A 22,582-nucleotide genomic window follows, 5' to 3' on the forward strand; every position below is an offset into this window, starting at 1 on the left:
ATGATATACAAGGGTGTATTTTTAAAATGTGCCGAAATTTTACTACGAGGTTGTGGGACAAAGTACATGAAGCCAGTAGCTTGTGGTTAAAATATCTGTACAACTTTCAAGAACACCCTGTACAGGGTTATTATAAATGTCATTTTTTTGGGAAAAATGCGGTTATGAGATTTTTGTTTAATTTTTTTAAATTAACGATTGAATTAAAAAATATTGTAAATATTATAAATTTTACATTCAGTTTTTACGCGTACTTGAACTACAATGATTTATAGTAACCCTGTATCATTACATGGAATAAAATAGTTAAAAAATAAATAAGGCTTGGATAAAAGCAGACATTCACTATTTTGTAATCGATATACAAAAATTCACAACTGCGTCTTAAAACTCTCCATGGTATGAAAGCAAAACTCTCCGTTTACAGCACCTGACAGTGTTGATACACTAGAACTTGTTTCAAAGAGTAAAAAAAAAAACATAAGCCTTGATTAATTATTATTTTACCCTCACAAAATTTAAACCAATCCAGTAATAGCTTTATTTAAAATTTAGCCAATCAGGTAAGAGTATCATCGAGTCATATTTGCACACGTGCATGCACTCAAAAACTTTAATAAATAACTCAAAATTTTTCTTGGTGATGTTCATGATTCATAGATAAATAACTGCTTATCTTAATGTGAAATTGACGTCCGGCAATAATCTTCCCGGATATCCCTCGTGCACGCCAAATACAAATCTGAATATTTCAGTCGTGCACTACGTGCACTCGCGAAATATTCAGGTATTTAGCGTGCACTTAGGATTGTTGATTATTTCACGACTGTTCAGATTATTATTTACAGCTCAAAATTTTATTTAAAATTTCTCTGGCCATTTAAAATCTAGCTTTCAGAGTGTAGATTCAGATTACTATGGCAATATAATGATAGTAGTTTATTTAACGAGTTCGTGTGTAAATTGGGGGTAAAAAAGGCCAAATTTACACAAGAACGAGTTGAATACAACGTTTTTTTGTTCGACGACCCCTTTAAAGGCTCCAAATCGCTTAAAATCTTTAAAATTAGCTTGACGTTTCGTTTTGACAAGTTGTGACATTTGCGACGTTAAAAGCACTCCGCTACGCGTTGTGCTCTTAAACTCGTCGCGCGTGCTTTAAAGGCTTCCTTATAAACTTGTATCATAATATACTATTTTTTATGTTTGTCAGAATGTTTTACTAAACCTTTTATTTGTTTCTAATACGCTAAAAGATCGTCCTAATATTAAAACTGTAAATGGGTGACTAAATTATTTCTTTCGTGACCAAGAAAGGCACAGAGAGGCACGTATATTTAACCACAATAAACATATTTTTGTCATTTCCAGAAAATCAGTTTCTAATTAACTGGTAAATAAACCCTTTTTCAAAAGGGGTCTAGCCCCATCCTTCAAATTAAAAAATGTAAAAAAATATTTCCTAAACATTATTGTCATTGTCATCTTTTCAGGAGTGCTGAATCGTACGCAGCTTATGTTGAATCCATGCCTTGGCTGATCGTACCCTGGCAGCAAGCGGCCGTCAGGGCTGAACTGGCCCAGCTGTACGGAATCCGAGGAATACCCACGCTCCTGCTGCTCGACAGGAACGGCCACATAATCACCATGGACGCTAGGACCGAACTAGCCGAGGACCCCATGGCTCAGGTCTTTACCCCACGTGAATGTTTTCCCTAGTACTGACAATTCCTTTGCAGAATTTCCCGTGGAAGCCGCGTCCTGTCAATATTTTGACGGAGCGATACGCCAACAAACTGCACGATTACCCGGCAATCGTCTTGTTCGTGGGTGAGTCGAGTCTTAACCTACAACTTTATAAATGAACCACTTACCGCTGCTCTTCGCGTGTTTGTCTAATGCACATATTTGTTCATCGTCACTTGTTTTTGTTGGGTTCACTGTCATCGTTCCACTCCGCGAAATACACTAAAAACTGGGTAATCTTTGCTTCTGGTAAAAACTTGGAATTTGTGTAGAAATCACAATCATTTACTCCGTGTGATCGGTATCTCGTGATTTAATTTATGACGGTGATAAGGTGGTGGTCTTGGGACAGGTCAGGAGTGGGTGATTTGGCGGGGTTATTGTAACATTAGAATTGACTAGAATTGGACGATTTATTTTTAGTCGACCACTGACAAAGTGCACGTCAAGCAAAGGTTAAGGTTTCTTTCTATCACAAGATTTTATTTTTAGACAACTTACATTTTTCTTTGACACATGTTACATGTTGCGATTCATATCAGCGGCAACAAGAAAGTTCTTTAATCTCTTCACGAGCCATATTTACAATTTATATATAGCACTAAACACTATGCAATGTAATAGATATACCGGGTGATCACACCAAATTACCTTTGCAAGTACAGTTGTTGCAAAAAAAAAACGGAAACTGTCAGAATACAATAATTGATACATTTTACAATGTTTTCATTGTGTGAAAACTGTTCACGAGAGAAAGATACCTAGATTAGAATTATGGTCAAGTAGACAATTAATTGACAAATGGACAAAACCAAATTTACATTAGGAAAATTTTCATTTCCCATTTTGTTTCGCAACCAACTATACCAGGTGACTCTTTTAAAAAGGTTAGTAATACTTTTGAAATATTGCTTTGGCAACTAATTTTCGATTTTTTTTTTCTAAAAATGGTTTTCATCCTTGAACACAACATATTCATCACAATAACCTACAGTCGGGGACAGAAAAAAGTAGGACAAGTCTTATTAAAAAATTTAGCTAAAACTGAGTTGAGTAAACTGGGCTTACTATATAATAAATAAATAAATATTTTAATAGTAACTATAGAAAGAGTAAACAGATTTACATTAGCGAAAAAAACATTATCCTACTTTTTTCTGTCCACGACTGTATTTCTGAAGCGGTTTTATTAATGAAAATGGTTATTGGAAATATTAACTACAATTGATATAGCCTCAATTTCTTGGTTTGTATCCAGAAGAAGTGTTTTCTGACAGTGAGTTGTGGAAATTGGAAAAATTACTTTGACTGTGCTGAAGTGGGTATTCCTCAAAGAAATTTCGTGTTTTAAAAATGTTCATATCAATTTCTTAAATACTTATTTAAGCAGGACTGGTGATTAGAATTGGAATCATACAAACCAAGTTAAGTTAAAATTAATTATTTTCGTGACGTCGAGCTTAATAAATTTTTATGGTTGACACTTCTCGCTCAGGTAAATAATAAAGTTATTAAACTTGTTTTATGACTCATTTATTCCCCTGTCAGGCCAGTGTCCCACCTTTTTTAATTATGAAAACACGTGTTCATGTAAAATTTTACTACAATTGGTATTCAAAAAATGTTGTCTGACAGTGCTGTGGAGGAGTGGTTGAACGCGTTTTAAATACTGGCACTGTATGTAGCAATAAGCAAGCTACTGGGGGTATGTACTACAGTACTACAGTACACCAGATGTTGTGGAAAATGTTAACCAAACTGTTCATCGAAATCTACACATTTCCATGCGTCATTTATCCCAACAATGAGGTTGATCTGAATTAACAATGAACTGTTTTCCTTCCCTCCAAAATCAATTTCCTTAATTTTAGGACTTTCCTATGAATCATCAAGAAAAATTCTAGAGAATAATTGACATTGACATACCTTTAAAAATATTTCTTGATTCATCAACTCGTACAGCCTTCTTTTTTCATCATGAATTTTTGATAAAATTTGTAAAGTGACGATAATAGTGCCAGCAACTTATTCAGAAAACAACAAAGGCTTAAACAACAAAGCAAAAAGACTGCAATTGTGACTAAACGCATAAAATGAAACATCGAAGGTAAATCCTCCGGTTTTAGTGCCTGAACTTTTTGGATGTTGTATGGATGTAAACTGTTGATGTATTTCTCATTTTATAATTATTTAATAACAGTACTTTTATTTTGTTTAGGTTGGTACTAAAACCAACGAGTAGATGTAACTAAGGAAAAACCTGATATACGCCATAGACTTAGACACTAACTTGAAACTTGTAGATTGTAAAACAACACGTTCACGTTTGAATAAACAGTTTTAGCTTTTAAATCAAAACAGTCGGCCTTATTAGAAAATCCCAACAGGTTATGGGCTACAGTGCGTATTAAAAAGAAAGTGCACTAACGGGAAAATATAATTTGGCGTACTGGTTGAAGTAATCTCCGCAAGTCCAATTTTGAGGTTAAGGAATCCACGAGGTGAACCAAAGAAGAAACAATGGATTCGTCAAGAATAATTAACGTTGGACTATTGGAAGGGAAAGCAAATTGGACTACGTGGAAATACAAAATTTCCGTCTGTCTACGAGGAGTCTCCGGAGCAATGGATGTTGTCCAAGGCAGGTTAGTGGCACCTAATACACTACAAGAAGATGCTACCGCTGCCCAAACAGCGACGTACAAAAGTGCATTAGAAGTATTCAATAAAGCAGACAGCAATGCCTTGATTATCTTAACCACGAACATGTCAGATGAAACGTTGCAGAAGATAATGCGATTCACGACGTCGCGAGAAGTATGGCTGGAACTTCACAAGTTGTTTGACGGCGTTTCTGAGGACAAAGTCTACAACCTCTGCTTACAATTCTTTGGATTTAAGAGGAATCCTGAAGTTGACATCGCATCACATATTTCAAAATTGAAAACACTATGGAGCGAGTTGAAGCAGGAGATGATGAAAGATGAAGCGAACCTGGAACTACCAGACTTATTTCTGATCTGTAAAATTCTGGGAACACTACCAGATGACTATTTTTCATTCAAGTCTAGCTGGATGTTAATGTCAAAAAGTGACAGAACAGTCGATAATCTGACAAATCAATTGTGTGCATATGAACGAGCCTTAGGGACCAAGGAGGACGAATCTTCTGATCAGAAAGCTCTGGTTGTGAACTCGTCGAAGCAGGCATCGCAGCAAGCGAATGTAGTCGATTCCAAGAAGAAAAAGAAGCTGATTTGTCATTATTGTAAGAAGCCAAATCACACCGTGAAAGTGTGTAGAAAGTGGATAGCTGATGGCAGGCCACCGAAATCGAGCAATCCGGAACCAGGTACGAACATGACACTCGTTTCTATTACATCAACTGTGATGAATTCTGAAAGCAGTAATAAAGACTGGTATGTAGATAATGGCGCGACAAGTCATATCACAAATGACAAAAATTCGTTCAGAACACTTGAACCATTTTCAACAACACATTCAGTAACCACAGCGAATGGTGAGAAAATTGAAGCCATTGGAAAAGGTACAGTGGAGATTGAAGCAGCAGTTGGAGGAAGATGGAACAAAATCACTCTGACAGATGTTTGGTGCGTTCCAAGTATTCAGAAGAATTTGTTCTCCGTTCTTGCAGCACAAGATAAACGTCAAAATAGCGAGTTCATCTCAACCACAGAAACTTGCAATTTCAAAGTCGACGGATTAGTCCAGCTGATAGGAGTTCGTGATCGATTTGGAGGACTTTATAAGTTGGCCGTGAGAAGTACGAAAACCAGCTCACTCGATGAGGTCAATGTCACAGGTACAAATGATCTCTTGCAGCTATATCATGAGAGATTCGGACATCAGAATAAGCGCCATGTGAAGTCGCTACTGAGCAAGGAGCTGAACATCAAAGTGGAAATGGACAGTGAACTGTGTGAAGGCTGTATGTACGGAAAAGCTCATCGCCTACCATTTGGCACTAGAACGAAGACAACAAAAGCAGGAGAGCGAGTTCACACAGATGTATGCGGACCATTTCAGGATTTAAATATTTTGTGCTCTTCAAGGACGATTACACAAAATTCAGGACGATTTATTTCTTGAAAGAAAAATCAGAAGTTGCAGAGAAGCTGAGTCAGTTTTTAGCTGAAACAAAAACTGTTGGACATGTGATCAAAGAACTTCTGAGTGACAATGGGAAGGAGTTTGACAACAAGGACGTTAGAAGTATGCTTCAAAAGGAAGGTATTATTCAACGTCTAACGATGCCATACACCCCACAACAAAACGGCTGTAGCGAAAGAGAGAATCGCACAGTCGTCGAAACAGCAAGGGCAATTATGCATGCCCACGGAAACATTCCGCAGACACTCTGGGCTGAAATAGTTCGTTCAGCGAACTACATCTTGAATCGCACGGGACCTTCAAACGTGCCAGGAACATCTCCATATGAACTGTGGTACGGTAAGAAACCGGGACTGAAACACTTACGTGTAATAGGCTCCACTTGCTATGTTCATGTTCCGAAGCAAACCAGAAAAAAGATGGACCCAAAAGCCACTAAAGGTATTCTCATTGGCTACGATCATGATGACGGATACAGGATCTTCGACAAAGAGGAATGCAAACTCATTAGATCACGAGATGTCGTATTTGAAGAGAAAACGCTTCAGCACACGAAAAGTGTGATTATTCCAGAAGATGATTCAACGTCTAAACAGGAAATTCAAGCTGATCGCGATGATGAACTCACCGATGACGATGAAGAGGAGCAGGAAACCGAAGATACGTCAATTTCTGGAACTTCCGAGTCAGATTGCGAGCACAACGCCGACAGGACCACACGATGTCTACGGAACAGATCGACTCTGAAAGCGCCAGAGAAACTGCAAGACTACGTGATGCATCTTGCAACGTCACTTGAGGAACCAGAAACTTACGGCGAGGCCATGAAGTCGGATCAAAAGGATTACTGGAAAGAAGCCATGGACCGTGAAATGAAGGCTCTTCAAGAAAACGAGACTTGGGAGCTAGTGGACTTACCTCAAGGAAAAAGGGCTATTTCAAACAAATGGGTCTACAAAGTGAAAACCAACGCCGATGGATCAATCGATAAGTTCAAGGCGAGACTGGTCATCAAGGGCTATTCACAGCAAAGAGGAATTGACTATGACGAAACTTTGAGTCCAGTAGCCAGGAAGTCTACTATTCGAACGTTACTCAGTGTTGCCGCAAATGAAGGTATGAAACTTGCACAGATTGACGTTTCAACGGCTTTTCTCTATGGTGACTTGAAGGAAACCATATACATGCAACAACCTGAAGGACACTGTGATGGATCTGGGAGAGTATGTCGACTAAAGAAAAGCTTGTATGGGCTGAAACAAGCCCCTCGTTGCTGGAATGAGAAGTTTAGCAATTACATCATCAAATTGGGTTTTCGAAGGAGCGAAGCGGATCCTTGTCTTTTTGTTAGGCAAACAGGCTCCACAAAAATGTTCTTCGTCCTTTATGTTGATGATGGTTTAATTGCAGCCAATGACGAACAGGAACTTCAACAATTTATCGATGACTTAGGACGAAAGTTCAAAATAACTGCTAAACCTGCGTCGTTTTTCCTGGGACTGGAAATCAATCGAGAAGAAGACGGCTCGGTGAGGGTGAGTCAAACCCACTACACCGAAAAACTGTTAGAACGATTCAACATGAGTAACTGCAAGGCAGTGACTACTCCAATCGTCAAGGACAACGACACAGAAGAAAGCTCTCGAAACTCCGAGTTTCCATACAGACAAGCCGTGGGAGCATTGATGTTCCTCATGTGTGGGACACGTCCGGATATTGCGTACGCACTCAGCGTGGTATCCAGAAATCTTGAGAATCCAACAGATCGAGACGTAGTTAGGGTCAAGAGGATTTTGCGGTACCTGAGAGGTACAACGAACTGTGGGCTTCTTTACAAGAACAACCAAGCAAAGGGGGTTTTTGAATGCTACAGCGATGCAGATCATGGTGGTGACCTTAGCACGGGGCGCTCGACCTCTGGTGTACTGTGCCTCCACTCTGGGGCCCCTATTTCCTGGATGAGCCAAAGACAATCTTCCGTTGCCATATCCACAACTGAAGCTGAAGTTGTAGCTGCCAGCGAAGCTGCCAGGGAGATCATCTGGATCAAGAGGATTTTAACTGAACTGGACCAATTGAAAGCAACACCTACATTACAAATCGACAATGAAGCTGCTATTCGACTTGCCCAGAATCCCGAGTTCCATCGAAGAACGAAGCATATTCGTATCAGACATTTTTTTGTTCGCGAATTAGTAACTGCTGGAGAGATTATGGTTTCAAAAGTAGATTCTGAAAAACAGCTCGCGGACATATTAACAAAACCATTGTTTTCAACCCGATTTAGAGATTTGTGTAACGACATGGGAATCTGTAAGTTATTAAATAAGGGAGAATGTTGATGTATTTCTCATTTTATAATTATTTAATAACAGTACTTTTATTTTGTTTAGGTTGGTACTAAAACCAACGAGTAGATGTAACTAAGGAAAAACCTGATATACGCCATAGACACTAACTTGAAACTTGTAGATTGTAAAACAACACGTTCACGTTTGAATAAACAGTTTTAGCTTTTAAATCAAAACAGTCGGCCTTATTAGAAAATCCCAACATAAACCTTGGTCCTTTAGGGTAGACCAAACTACAAACTGATAAACTCCCAAATGATTTGCAAGACGTACGGGTTCGTGGGTGGTTTCCAATTTCGTGAAGAATTTCTTCTTCTGCAACTAAAATGTGTTGTCGTTGGCGGCTAAGATCGCGCTTATTCATTTCGAAACACCCAAAATCGCGAAGATGCTGCACAACGTTTACAAAGGGTTTGTGCATTGAGAAATATCCCTCAAGGAAACCTTTCACCGTAGATTTGCCGTGCTAGCTCTGAACATACACGGGCTTCGCCATAAATCAAAACCATATCAGTTTTCTCCAGGTTAGTAAAAGCCACTTGTGATTTAAATAGAGGTAATTGTCAAAGTGACTTAATTTTGAACTAAATGACAACAAAAAAAGTCTAATATAATTTTTTTTAATCCATTTTTTCATAAAATTCTGCGGCTCCCAAAGTTCTTTTTTTTTTTTAACTTTTAACCCTTTTTGTTCGAAAAATATCAACATTTGTATAAGGCATTATTGTTGACTCAATCGTTACCTATTATGGAGTTTTATGACTGGTTAAAATATCTACACAACTTTCAAAGTCACCCTGTACAGTTTTTTATTTTTTTAATTTAATGAATTCACGTTTTTCACGCCCCCCTACTAAGCTCGTACTATCGCGACCAAAATACTTTGTTCGTCAATGTGACATAAATGACATTCAATTGTAAAGCAAACTTTAGGATGTTTAACCTTATTTTTTACTACTGTCAAAATTATTTTAATCTATCAGTGTCATACGGGTGGGGTAAATCCCAGCTGCGGAGGCAGGGTTCAAAAGCAAAAGATCAACATGGTCGCGGTTTAGACAACCTTCAGAAGCAAGTAAGACGATTCTATATTTATCAAAAACTGAAGGTGCCATATTTTTGACAAGAATAATTTGAAATTGTCATGTATATTGACATTAATACTTGATTTACATTTGAAGTGTCAAAAAGTGACGACCAAAGTATTTTGGCCGCGATAGTACGCCTATCTCTATTGTCAAACACGGAAATGTCATCCGAATGACCAACATTTGCATTGCCAACATATGAAAAACGTTTAATTATAGTCACGTGGTACAAGTAAAACAATTATTATTTACAGGAAACCATACATTTTTTAAAGTATGTAATTCTTTTGAAAACTACTTTAGAATGAATGAAAGTATTACTTTATTGCATTTACAAAAACGATAAACAATTTGCGCTTTGAGCACGGTTAATAAATATTATAACAGTGATTAATAGTCAGAAAAACGCAAGAAAGAAACAAAAGACGGAAAAAATTCAACAATTTTATTTCTCAACATAGTCATCTAATACATTTGATATAACTATACTGAAAATCCTTGGAAAACCATGCTTCCAGTTACTAATTTGAATGGGTCCTTGTCTGGAAAACAGTTTCACGCAAGTGACAATTCAACATTTCCTTTGCGTTGCAGCAAGTTTCTTCAGGAAACTGATGGAACACAACAACTTCGAGTGTCCACCGCACTATAGGCGAAACTCTTTTAAGTTTGTTGGAGTTTACACATACAGTGGCGGCCAAAATAAAGTAGGACAATGTTTTTTCACTAATGTAAATTTGCTTGCCCTTTCTATGGTTACTATGAAAATATCTATTTATTTATTATAGTAACCCCGGTTTAATCAACTCAATTTTGGCTAAATTTCTTAATAAGACTTGTCCTACTTTTTTTTGTCCGCGACTGTACCTACCTACAGTGTGGGGCAAAAGTAACGCAATCATAACTGTTGAGTTTTGAAAAAAAAACAAAAACAGGTCGATTTTTAACTTCAATTTCACGTTTATTGACTGACGTAATTTTTTTATACAGGGTGTTCCTTGTGAAAGTAATGACGTCATCGTCTATTTTTTAAATAGCAACTTACAGGTGTCCCAAAATTCGCGAATTCTGAATTCAGCGCGTTGTAGGCGATCACTTCAGTAGTCCAAATATGGAAATTTAAAAAAAATCGGGACTCCCCCCACAAAGATACATTGGTCTGAAGGTGCACTCTTTGAACTGCGTTTTCTTCAAATACAGGCTGAAAAGTTCAGTTTTTATTGTTATTTATAGTGTAGATGATTGTGGAAAATAATAATGAAAAACAATTTTTTGAAAAATAGCTTTACTTTGAAGTAAAAAAATCTTAAATTTTTTTAATTTTTCTTAAAAATGGAACGGTAACGTAGCTGGAATAGTATTTTGTCACTGTGGATATGAAGGCTGCTATGTATTGAACGAAATTAAAGTGCTTATATCTTCTTCAGGAAGAGCGAATTTTTTTTTCTATGTATTTTTCGAGCTCCACTGGGTCCTTCCCTACCACGCTCTGAATTCGAAATTCGCGAATTTTGAGACACCCTGTATTCGTAATCAATTTGATAAATCTTTTAACTGTCAACATGACAGTATAAAAAATTTTAAACTCTTACATTTAAAAAAACTTGAGAAAAAAATTGTTGAAAATTAAAAAAATTATTTCCCTCCACCACCCGGCGGCATGGCAATTTTGCCGGAGTACATACACTATTACGGATATTACTATCAAGTAATGTGCAGTGCTAATCAATTAAAAATATTATTATTATTATTTTCTTTATTAATGATTAATTTATTAACTAGTTAGTACCATTTGAAGCTTTTCAACAATAATCAAACAAACCAAAAATTACTTTAGAAAAATCCAATTTGTCTTATTTCATTCCCTGTTGATTAATAATTTCTTCAAGTCCAAATTTAATTCAGCTGTATGTATGATGTTGGTGCTAGTTCAGCCGAGGCCGGTGGCGGTACAGAAGCCGGTACCGTAACAAAAGTAAAAATAAATAAAATCTGGTAATCATTTTTAAATTCACCCCCACAGTTAGTTTTTGCGCCACCACTGGTGAAAATATTCTGCGCAGATTATGATGACTCTCTAACGTTGCTTTTCCTTTATTTACCAAATTATATTTATCGTTTTTGCTGTAAACTAACAATAAAAAAGCCGTTTTTGAATAAATCTATATCTTCAACAAATCTATTCTGGAATTGTGGATACATTACTGATTAACTCGATGATAGTTACAATGACATTGATTCATTTGATGAAACGAATAGGTACACTTTTCTAATACGTTTTCTGAACCAGTTGTCTCATTAACCCCATAGAAACAATAAACACATTCAATAGAATTAGTGCCGAACAGCAACAAAAATGTGACAACAAATTTGAATTTAGAGTTTGGCAAGTTTACTCTTACGGGTAATTGAGAAGTTTAAATTTTTAATTTGATTTGAAGTTAAACATCTTAAAACGAAGAAAAACAGCGGACTTGCACGAGTTACGCAAGATAAGCACTTTAAAATTTTCCGCTAAAAACATAAAACGGAAAACATTGTCTTCAGCATGCTGTTGCACAAGAAAAGCGTAGGTATCAATTCTGCATCAGCGCAGAAAAATCAAGCACTGATCTTTTGTTTTTCAGGAAAATATTTTACAGAAATCGACAATGTCTAAACCCAGCAACACAAATTTTAATTTCGTTTTGCAACAAAACAGGTTTTCAGAGTGGTTGTGTCCTTTGTGTATCGTACTCGTAGAGCACACCACTGTGGTGGAGGCAACATCACGTTGCACTGCGCTTTCCATAACTCGAAACAGATCGAAGCTATTATTACTCCATTCTAACTTCTAGCTTAGCAGCTTGCTTTAAGTTCGTATTTGTGACAAAATTTGTTCTTAGCTTTCTCAACCTGCCGACGATACAATTTTATGCATGTACTTATTGAATTTTGTAGCTTTAATTTTCAAAGTCACTAAGTAAACAAACACAACAAAACGGAACATTTTAACCGTGATAATGCAACAATTCAAAGCCCTATTGTGCGATTTCATTATACACATTCCCAATTCAATAGATAATTCGAATGCAAATCACAAACTGATTAATATTCATTGACTTTCCGCATCAAACAAGCATCAACCGCACAGATCGTTCAAACAATGCCAGATTAGCATAATATTAAAAAACCATGCCTGTACAGTAAATGCGAATAGTAAGAGATGACTTTCAGAATTCAAAATAGTCGCGACGAGAATTTATGTCTAGACAGGTCTTCCGGAGATGAAAGTTATCTCTTACAACTCGTGTTCCTCAGCTAGATCTTTTTACTCTCAGGCTGAACTTATTTCTCTAACCATAAGTCATTTTCTCTTCGGCTTACTCTCGTTACCTCGAATGCAAGTGAACAGCGTCTCTTTCTTTATTTATTACTACAACAATTCAGTTTCATCGGATATGACTGAAACTCTTACGGCAATTTTATTGGAAAAATTACTCTGATCGTGCTGAACTATTCCCCAACAAATTTTCGTTTTTTAAAAATGTCCAAATCAATTTCTTAACTGGGGCGTATTCTGTAACTGCTCCGCTAAATTTTAAAGGCAGTTAAATTAAGTTGTCATAGCAATGACCAATCAGGACTTGAAATTTTAAATTTTAAACGACGCTAAAATTTTAACGCCCCTTTAAAAACTAGAGAATACACCCCAATATGTATTTAAGAAGGACTAGTGATTAGAATTGGAATCCCACAAACAAAATTAATTATTTTAGTGACGTCAGGCTTAATAAATTTTCATGGTTGATACTTCTCGCTCCAGGAGGTAAATAATAAAGTTATTAAATTTATTTTATGACTCATTTATTCCCCTGCCAGGCCGTTGTCCCACCTTTTTTAATTACAAAAACACGCGTTAGTGTAAAATTTATGCTGATAAACAGAATTAATTCCTTACTTGATTTGCAGATGGTGAAGAGACAGAACTCCAATTTGCCGAATCGGTCCTCTCTCCAGCAGCAGACTCCTACTACAAGAAACACAACATCAACTTCAACTCCGCCGCCGAAGACTTCTTCTCGAACTGCGAGGACGACCACTACCTCCAGTTCCTAATCGGTCTGGACTCTGAAACGAGCGACATTTTACACGACCTCATCGGCCTGGACGACGTCGTGCCCTTACTCGTCGCCATCGACATCCCCAACAGGAGATTCGCCGTGATGGAGTACGGAGTGGAGATCACGGTCGACACGGTGGGCGACTTCGTCGAGCGGTTCCAAAAGGCGGAGGTGAAGTTCATCGACATCAACGACAGAGTCGTGGAGGATGACATCCGACAATAGTGCAATATTCCTTTCGGTGTTGTTTGTAGATAGTTAAGGTTACCGTCAGTTGTTCGCTAGCATATTTCGAATGACTTATTTTTAAATACTTTTATAGAACGCTGCGATACTATTAAAACCAATCAAACTGTACAGTCGATGTTAGGATTTTTGTGGTAGGTTAAATACAACATATCTAGCGATGTTTGCGTTTAATTGGGTATAAAACATTTTAAAATTACGTCATTTCACACAATATGTACAACAATAAATTAATCGAATTATGTACACTACTTATCAAACAACGCTGTCAAAGCGTCAAAAAACCTGGTCCTGTCCTTTGTGTAAATTTCAAAATCTGAAAATTTCTACATTACCGACAATCACAACCAATCACGGTACTCACAAGAAGTGTCAATAAAGTCGGACAAAACTTCGTAATTTATATTTTCCGCCGCTTCTTCGAAAGCCCGCCCCAAATTGCTGAAACCAACGATTAGAAAACGACAAAAATTGAACACCACTGACGTACTTTTTTGGGGAATTTTGTCGCAACGGGGGAATCCCCAATATAATACAAGTTCCTAATTCTAAACTTTTTGGAGCTGAAATGATCAGGGGTAAATCCGGCGCTTTCCTGTTTCTGGACATGGAAACGTAAGCCCTCAAGATAAACTGTGCCAACAATAGCAGAACGTGTTGGTTAGAAAACATACACCAATCTAAACTGCCCTACAAATAATAATCTTAGGTTAGAATTTACACTTGAATTAAACCTCACTTCTTGTATTATGTAATAAACGAAATTCCCAGCTGTTATTATTTGTTTCATGTCGATTGCCCCTTGCACTGTCTTGAACATGGTCGTGGTGATAATTTTCGCGCGCTCTATCCCTTTACTTATGACTTCTTTTTTAATCTTCGATAAACAGTCAAGAGCAACATTAAAACACTCCTCTGGTTCCTCATTCGGCTAAAATAATCAACTTTCAACGAAAATATTTAGCTGATATTTTTATTACCGATGACTCCAATATGGCAAGCACAGCGTATACGACATCCGAGGCGCAATATTTATTCCTGTACCCGTACTGTAAAACAAATGTTGCGAACACTAGATCTTCCAAATTGTATTTCTCAGATAATTTTTCCAAACATTCGCGGAATTCTTTCCGTAGTTGCAAGTCCATGGACTCAAAAGCTTGCTGACTCTGGGCCAAGGGAAGCCTGCAATATTTTGTTACTCAACACCGTTCGTCAACTGTCACAGTCCTACCCCATGTCGGCGAGTAATTCGTGCAATTTCTTTCCGCCTCTGTGTGACCACAACTTCATTTTGCAAGCCGTGAACATTGAATATTTCAAACTACTTTCGACTGACCAGTGCCTGTACAAAATTAATTTTAAGTCTTTTTCGTAAGTGATTTTAAACGAAGTCGATACGTCAGCGTCATTTGATCGGTTTTTTAAGCGATTTGAGTGCGCCTGGAGCTCTCCTGTTGCGAGAACGTACTGTGTGTTTTCTATTTTGCCTAAGATGTATTGCTCTGTTATTGCCACGATTGCCAACCAAAGAAGATCTTTATCGTCTTTATTTAGCTTCCACGCTAAGTGAAACATAGCGATTGCGCTCTAGAATCGAAGAGTGAAACGCTTTTCTTCACACAAAACAGTGATACTTACAGCTCTTGCATAATAGGTGTATTGCGAATATTCTGCTATAATATCAAAACGTTTCTCTTCCCACAGTCTCCTTTCTCGTCTTTTCAATATTGCCTCTTCATTCAGTCTGCGTTTTTTAGCGGCTCGTCCTTCACTTTCATCCTCCTCGTCATTATTTTCTTCATCATCTCCACTCTCGTCGTCGCTCTGCAACTACAAAGTTAACAAAGTGAATACTGAGATCGCTTACTAACATCTTCACGATAAACTGTGTGAAATTCAGGTACTTCTGCATCTTCATCGGGACTCCACAATAACCGTACTTGTCCATCACTATATATATTATCTAAATGCGTAGGTCTATGAGAGTCTATTATGAAGAAAATAGCGTCGTCTTCCGGCTCGAGCAAGTCCACGATGTTAATGGTGCCCCCACAATTGATCAATACAAAGTATTTTACGTCATTCGAGTTTTCTTGATATGCGAGTTTTAAATCTTCAACACCGCGAATTACGGAGAGGGTGTAAAGGATTTCTTTGTACCTGAGAAGGTTCTGGAGGATTTTACAAGCGCAAATACCGTCGATGTCGTAGTGTACCATCAATAAGATTCGCTACAATTTGAGAAATGTATTTCGAACAAGCTGAAGTGGAGATTACTCACTTTTCCGGATAAAAACTCGTAGAAATCATTTTTTACGTTTTCGACATACATTTTATTGATAAATTAAAAATTAAAATCTGATCATCGTAACCTAAAAAAGCGCCAAATATTCACACACCAAAACAAACCGTCAAAGGTCAGTTAACGGCAGGGGAGCCAAGGCTACCAACATAAAATTATGTAACTAAATTTAAATTAATTTTTTTATTATGAGTCTTGTAAACCAAAAATCTGGACCAAAACGTAGTAAAATGTAAATTTAAATAAAACATTTCGTTTCTCACTTTTCCATGTAATTTTTACTTAATGCACTAAAAAAATAGAAGTAAAATATACCTTTAATGCACTCTAACCTAAAATTGAAAAACACATGACATCCCTAACCAAATAAACCAATGACAGTAGTCTTTGATAACATTGATAAGGAAACACATGGGTTTATGTAAGCCTGTGAAAGTGTGTCAGTAAACAATTTTTCGCTGCATCTTTATTTATTTTGAAAATGTCTCGTCCAGAACACTTGGCACCTCCAGAAATTGTGAGTAAACTTTTAAATGGGGTAGATCTCCTGGCATAACATACTTCTTTCAGTTTTACAATGAACAGGAGGCCCGAAAATATACTCACAAGTACGTAAAAGCCGGCAAATTTTAATATGTATTAACTTTCAAAAATATATTTTACAGCTCTCGTATCATTGACATTCAGATGCAGATGAGCGAACGCGCTGTAGAACTCCTCTTGCTTCCAGAAGACAAACCTTGTTATTTACTTGATGTAGGTTGTGGTTCAGGTCTTAGCGGTGGCGTTCTCGATGAGCAAGGCCACTTTTGGGTAGGCATGGACATTTCTTCAGCTATGTTAGGTAAAACAACAAATGGCAAAAATACCAAATTTTAATTGTGTTTGTTGAAGACATTGCCCTTGAAAGGGAAGTTGAAGGAGATGTCTTGTTGACGGATATGGGCCAAGGGTGTCCTTTTAGAGCAGGAACATTTGATGGGGCGATTAGTGTTTCTGCACTTCAATGGTTGTGTAATGCTGACAAATCTTCACATAAGCCAGTTCAAAGATTGTACAAATTCTTCAGTACTCTTTACGCTTGTTTGGTACATGTTTATTTAGCAGTTGTGATGTGTTATAATGTGTGGGTTACAGAGTCGATCAGCAAGGGCTGTTTTCCAGTTTTATCCAGAAAATAGTGAACAGATGGAACTGGTGACTGCACAAGCCATGAAAGCTGGTTTTTATGGGGGGGTTGTGGTAGATTTTCCCAATTCAACAAAGGCAAAAAAATTCTTTTTAGTATTAATGACAGGTGGTAGCATGCCTCTTCCTAAGGGATTAGGAACTGAAGAAGATTCTAAAGGTAAGTGAGAAATACTTTTGTAATGTATAGAAAGCTGGGTCACTTTCAAAATCAAATCTAAAAATTGTATCAGTAAGCGTCAAAATCCACATGGAACTAATGCTACTTTTAAAAAATAATTTAAATCACTTTTATTATTTTTCTTTGTTATCTAAATGAAGCATTAATAATTATAACAATAAAAAAATCAGTGTATATTCCTTACTATGTATCGTGAAAGTGACTGATACAAGAATTCGTCTTGAAATTGCGAATATCTGTGATCTTGATAAATACAGTGTGGAAACTTTAACTGGAATAAAATTCGTAACTTGGACCTAGACGACTTTTATAAAAAAAATCCCGAAACGGGTCGATTTTTGTTTTTCCTTGCCCACATTTTGGCGTATATGGTTTTTGCGTATCTGCTTCCGGAAGTTCGCAACCACCCCTAACTTTTTTTTTCAAATGGAAGGGTATGCCAAGTGACACCTCGTTTGAAAGGTTACTTAGCAAGGAATACAACGCACTATTTGTTTCCAGAATATTTTCAAAGCCCACGTGCTAAAAAATAAAAACCCATTTTATAAGTTGAAGATTTTCTTGGCAAATTGCAAATCGGTAGTAACATGCATACCTTACGTTTTGTAACATTTCCGGTGCGATTTGCTTCATTTCATGCCTAAGACAGAACAGTATTGAAAACCCTAAGGAACGTATTAAGCATGAAATTAGGCAAATCTCATCGGAAATGTTACAAAAAGTAAGGGATGCATGTTACTATCGATTTGCAATTTGCCAAGAAAGAAACGGTGTCCATTTTGAACATTTGTTGCATTAAATAGAATTCAACTTATAAAATTGGTTTTTATTTTTAGCACGTAGGCTTTGAAAATATGTATTCAGGAAACAAATAGTGCGTCGTATTCCTTGCGAAGGTGGCTTTCAAACGAGGTGTCACTCGGCATACTCTTACCTTTGAAAAACAAAAGTTAGGGGTGGTTGCGCACTTCCGGGAGGAGATATGCAAAAAACATATGCACCAAAATGTAGGCAAAGAAAAACAAAAATGTTTCGGGATTTTTTACAAAAATGGCCCAGTTCAAGTTATGAATTTTATTCCACTTAAAGTTTCCACGCTGTATACATTTCTGTATATTTTGAATTAAATACTACCACTATTTTTACTGCAATGAATAATGAAGTATTTAAAAAAAAAATGGTCTTGCTGGGATTCGAACCTCGTTGTGGAGAAGAAATCCGAAATACAAGTTCGACTCGTAAAGTGATACAGTGTGAATCTGCAAAAACAATAAATATTCAAATAATAACGCTAAAGGTAATTTGTTTCAAAATAAAATTGTTAATCCTTTGCTTTTTTAAAATAAACTCATTAAAAGGACAAAAAAAAAGTTTCAACTGTCAGGTGTGGGGTTCGAACCCACGCTCTCTTTCGAGAACCAGAGCTTAAATCTGGCGCCTTAGACCGCTCGGCCAACCTGACTTACAACAGTAGGTGCGAATCTATAGTTAATAAAGTAGTCATGTTGCACAATGTTACATAAAACTAATCTTTCCAAATCAAATATACTTATCCAGCCACGTAGCTATAGGTGGGCCAGGGTGGGCCTGGCCCACCCCAAAATTTTGAGGCCCACCCGTGTGCCCACTTCGGAAAACTTAAGATACACATGGAAGTTTTGAAAGAAAAATAAACTAATTAGTCATTTACGATAAAAGTGTGATAACTTTAACAAATTGCAATAATATGCAAGAATCTACCGCACACAAATGTATTAAGTAGTTGGTATCCGATTTCATTTCTTCCTTATCGAGGCTGACTAATTCGGCTCAACAAAAATTGGTTCCGATTACGTACTGTCGAATTTGCAGTTTTATGAAATGGTTCCACGAAGTTTGTATTATATTTATCTTTATGGTCAATGACTAAGACAGTTTTCGTCTTTTAGTCTTAGTGTAGTCGAATATTGAGAAGTAACTCGGTTACGGCGCGCTTTTCTTCGTAGTCTTATTCGTTGTTTAAAATTTTCTTGAAAAATGAGTGGTAAGCGAACTCTGCACGACTATTTTTCTTCTGGTAAGAAGCAAAAAATTAGTGATGATGAAAGTCCAGTTCAAGATGAATTACAACAACCATCGACTTCTCGTACGAGTACGATTCCAGTAGAATGTCCCGTAATAACTGAAGTAAAATTAAAATCTGATTCTGATTTTGATTCGGGTGACGATTCTATTGCCAATGATTTTTCATCTGAAACCGATCTAGATGATGACGATGATGAAAAATCAGAATCAATCGAATTTACCGAATGGTTACGTCGTGGGAACGAGTATAGCGCTACCTCAAATGCAGAAAAGGATGTTAACACTAAAAAGTCACCTGGACCAGCTGATCTTTCCCAAAGTCCTGAAGATGAACCCAAACAACCCGAATTAATATTATTTCCTCGTACAAAATTTGGTAATAAACAAAGACAGTTCAGCAGCGCTTGGTACAAACTCTATCCAACTTGGTTAGAATACAGTGTATTATGTGACGCCGCGTTTTGTTTTGTGTGCAGACATTTCTCGGTTAATCCACCTGAGGTGTTTGTTAGTACCGGATTTAAAAACTGGAAAAGGGCCTTGGAAAGAGATTCTGGATTCAAAAAACATGAGGTCAGCATGGAACATAAAAATTGCCATTTAAAGTGGATCAATTATTCTAAAATAAGAGCAAACGCTGAAACTTCGGTTATGAGTCAAGTTAACGAGGCTCATAGAGCATTGGTAGAAGAAAACAAAGCATATATGACAATTGTCATTGATATTCTAATTTATACTGCAACACAAAATATTGCTCAAAGAGGAAACCGAGAAAATCTGGAGAGCTCCAATCGTGGTAACTTTTTGGAATTATTGGATTTGTTTGCAAAGCATAATCTGGTTGTGAAAAAAAAAATTGTTGAAGAAGTTTCAAGAAATGCAAAATACACCAGTGCTCAAGTACAAAACGAGATTTTGTTTATTTGCTCCAAAATGATATTGGATAAAATAAGTGACGAGATTAGACGGGCCTCATGCTTTGCACTAATGTGTGATGAAACAAAAGACATTTCTAAGACGGAACAGATATCAGTGGTAATCCGATATTATTTAGATGGAACAATTTATGAAAGGTTTATTGGTTTTAGAGCAGCAAAAAATGTGGATGCTAAATCATTACTATCATATATCAAAGAACTTTTAAACCAATGTGGTGTGGATATGCAAAAGTTTATTGCCCAAACTTATGACGGTGCTAGTGTAATGAGTGGCCGTGTAAAAGGTGTACAAAAACTTTTTCGCGACGAAGTTCCTAGAGCAATATATGTACATTGCTATAATCACAGATTAAACCTGATCACTGTGGATATTTGCAAAAACCTCTCTCACGGTAAATTATTTTTTGACTTTTTGGAAACTCTGTTTGTTTTTATGTCTGGTTCTGCAGTCCACAGTCAATTTATTGAAACTCAACGACAAATTAATCTTGAAAAGAAACCTATTCAACTAAAAAGAATTCGTTACACAAGATGGACCGCACAAGTTCATGCTTGTTCGGCAATTAAAACTCTAGTTACAGAAATTCTAGTTTTTTTAAACAAATTAATTGCAGACAAGAGTGATCGATCCGCAGAAGCTATTGGAATGTTGCATCAAATTGACTTTAACTTTATTTTTAACTTGTGTATGTATTATAAAATCTTAAATTTATTTAAAGGTGTAAGTGATTATTTTCAAAAAGTAACGTCGAATTTAAGTTCAGCAAATATTCTTTTAAAATCTGCCGAAGACACTTTCAAAACAATGAGGAGTAGTGACGATGAATTTTTATTAATATACTTTGAGGCAATTAAAATTTGTGAAAATAATAATATTGACATTCCAAGTGCGAACCAAGCAGTGCAGACATCTCGTGTAAAAAAAATGCCGAAACGATTTGAACATTTTGTTGTTAGTGAAAATATAAACATTGAAGACGAAGTGCCGATTGATCAGAGACAATTTAAAACGCGTGTGTATTTTCCTACAATTGATCTAATTTTAATGGCAATAAATGAACGTTTTAATAAATGTGCAAGTGTCATTAATGCATCTAGTGCTTTGCATCCCGAAAATGATGACTTTTTAAGTTATGAAATTGTGCGACCTCTTGCTGAACATTATAAAATAGAACTTGACAGCTTAAAGGCAGAATTTACCATTCTTTGTAAAACTATAAAACAATATGAACTTGAAAAAAATATTAAAATTTCGAACATTATGCAGCTATTGGATTTATTAGAAATTTATAAAATCGTATTTCCTGAAACTTACAAATTAACAGTGATCACACTTACAATACCAGTGTCCAGTGCCGGTTGTGAACGAACATTTTCGTGTTTGAAGAGGTTAAAAACATATATTAGAAATAAGATGACCAACGAAAGACTAAACCATTTAGCTATTATAAACATTGAACGTTCGACCGCTAAAACTTTAAGTGCAGACGAAATTATTAAAAAGTTTGATGAAATGCATCGTAATAGAAGAATTATTTTACATTAGGTGAGCTTTTTTTTAACTTTTATATGATTCTGTTGGCCCACCCAAAAAAAATTGTGGCCCACTCTGGGCCCACCTATTTTTAAATCCTAGCTACGTTGCTGTACTTATCTAGTTGATAAACATACATTTCAGGTGTTTCATACATATCTAAGAGGGAACATGCCAAAAAAGCCCGCGGAAAACCGCTAAAGAAGAGCCGTGAGTGGATATTAGAGAAAAAGGAACGCAGGCGAAGACAAATGAAAGATGTTAGAGCGGATTCTAAATATACCGGACGTAAACGTAGCGGCAGATTTTAATAAAAATATTTAAATTTTAATACTTACTTAATGCTGATGCCTTTCTACCATTTCCGGTGTAAAGCATAAAATTTTAATATAATACAACAAATTATATCTAATAAATGAATACATAAAGAATTATTTCGTAAAAAGATTTTTAATTTAATTTAATCACTAAGTCCAATTGGTCGTTAGGTGTAGGACTGAAAAATTCTTGAAAAGATAAAATGTTATATTCCTGATGTCCTGAAAGTGTTAAACTTTTAAAAATTTAATAAAATTAAAAAAAAGTTGGTTGGGCCTGTCCGGGATTTGAACCCGGGACCTCTCGCACCCGAAGCGAGAATCATACCCCTAGACCAACAGGCCGTTGAAATTCGAGGTCTAAAAAGAGCGAATTATGGTACCCTGAAT

General features: G+C 36.5%; 3 protein-coding genes and 2 non-coding genes across 5 annotated transcripts in view; 2 read left to right on the top strand and 3 right to left on the bottom strand.

Annotated features, from left to right (window-relative positions):
* Positions 1 to 13,826, top strand: part of LOC138129515 (nucleoredoxin-like) — a 74,940-nt gene extending 61,114 nt beyond the window's left edge. Inside the window, exons 4-6 of the mRNA XM_069045830.1 lie at positions 1,494 to 1,689; positions 1,740 to 1,830; positions 13,268 to 13,826. Of these exons, the coding sequence (XP_068901931.1) occupies positions 1,494 to 1,689; positions 1,740 to 1,830; positions 13,268 to 13,644 (664 nt within the window). The 3' untranslated portion in view covers positions 13,645 to 13,826. The remainder of the gene's footprint in view (positions 1 to 1,493; positions 1,690 to 1,739; positions 1,831 to 13,267) is intronic.
* On the bottom strand, positions 13,819 to 16,110 carry Cdc45 (cell division cycle protein 45). The gene is made up of 9 exons (XM_069045812.1): positions 15,950 to 16,110; positions 15,540 to 15,899; positions 15,307 to 15,492; positions 14,900 to 15,255; positions 14,646 to 14,850; positions 14,405 to 14,596; positions 14,156 to 14,355; positions 14,030 to 14,106; positions 13,819 to 13,981 (listed from the first exon to the last, which is right to left on the bottom strand). Exons 1-9 carry the CDS (start codon positions 15,998 to 16,000, stop codon positions 13,914 to 13,916), a joined length of 1,695 nt encoding a protein of 564 aa, XP_068901913.1. The 5' UTR covers positions 16,001 to 16,110; the 3' UTR covers positions 13,819 to 13,913.
* A 133-nt stretch (positions 16,111 to 16,243) lies between these two features.
* Positions 16,244 to 22,320, top strand: LOC138129518 (18S rRNA (guanine-N(7))-methyltransferase). The gene is made up of 6 exons (XM_069045834.1): positions 16,244 to 16,487; positions 16,541 to 16,578; positions 16,636 to 16,814; positions 16,865 to 17,058; positions 17,108 to 17,318; positions 22,020 to 22,320. Exons 1-6 carry the CDS (start codon positions 16,452 to 16,454, stop codon positions 22,184 to 22,186), a joined length of 825 nt encoding a protein of 274 aa, XP_068901935.1. The 5' UTR covers positions 16,244 to 16,451; the 3' UTR covers positions 22,187 to 22,320.
* On the bottom strand, positions 18,718 to 18,801 carry TRNAL-UAA (transfer RNA leucine (anticodon UAA)). Its single transcript has one exon. It is a non-coding gene; the product is annotated as a tRNA-Leu (tRNA).
* A 145-nt stretch (positions 22,321 to 22,465) lies between the features above and the next one.
* TRNAP-CGG (transfer RNA proline (anticodon CGG)) lies at positions 22,466 to 22,537 on the bottom strand. Its single transcript has one exon. It is a non-coding gene; the product is annotated as a tRNA-Pro (tRNA).
* Positions 22,538 to 22,582: the final 45 nt, after the last annotated feature.

This window comes from Tenebrio molitor, chromosome 4 (genome assembly GCF_963966145.1).
Source record: "Tenebrio molitor chromosome 4, icTenMoli1.1, whole genome shotgun sequence".
Lineage (NCBI taxonomy): Eukaryota > Metazoa > Arthropoda > Insecta > Coleoptera > Tenebrionidae > Tenebrio > Tenebrio molitor.

Excerpts from the sequence above, each read along its gene's own strand:
- Cdc45 (XM_069045812.1), bottom strand. The coding sequence starts at position 16,000 with ATGTATGTCGAAAACGTAAAAAATGATTTCTACGAGTTTTTATCCGGA. Across the intron at positions 14,107-14,155 it reads CGACAAAATTCCCCAAAAAA|CAATTTGGGGCGGGCTTTCG; the intron begins GTACGTCAGTGG and ends CGTTGGTTTCAG. Across the intron at positions 13,982-14,029 it reads CGACTTTATTGACACTTCTT|ATTTTGAAATTTACACAAAG; the intron begins GTGAGTACCGTG and ends AGAAATTTTCAG.
- LOC138129518 (XM_069045834.1), top strand. The coding sequence starts at position 16,452 with ATGTCTCGTCCAGAACACTTGGCACCTCCAGAAATT. Across the intron at positions 16,579-16,635 it reads GCCCGAAAATATACTCACAA|CTCTCGTATCATTGACATTC; the intron begins GTACGTAAAAGC and ends TATATTTTACAG. Across the intron at positions 17,319-22,019 it reads AACTGAAGAAGATTCTAAAG|GTGTTTCATACATATCTAAG; the intron begins GTAAGTGAGAAA and ends CATACATTTCAG.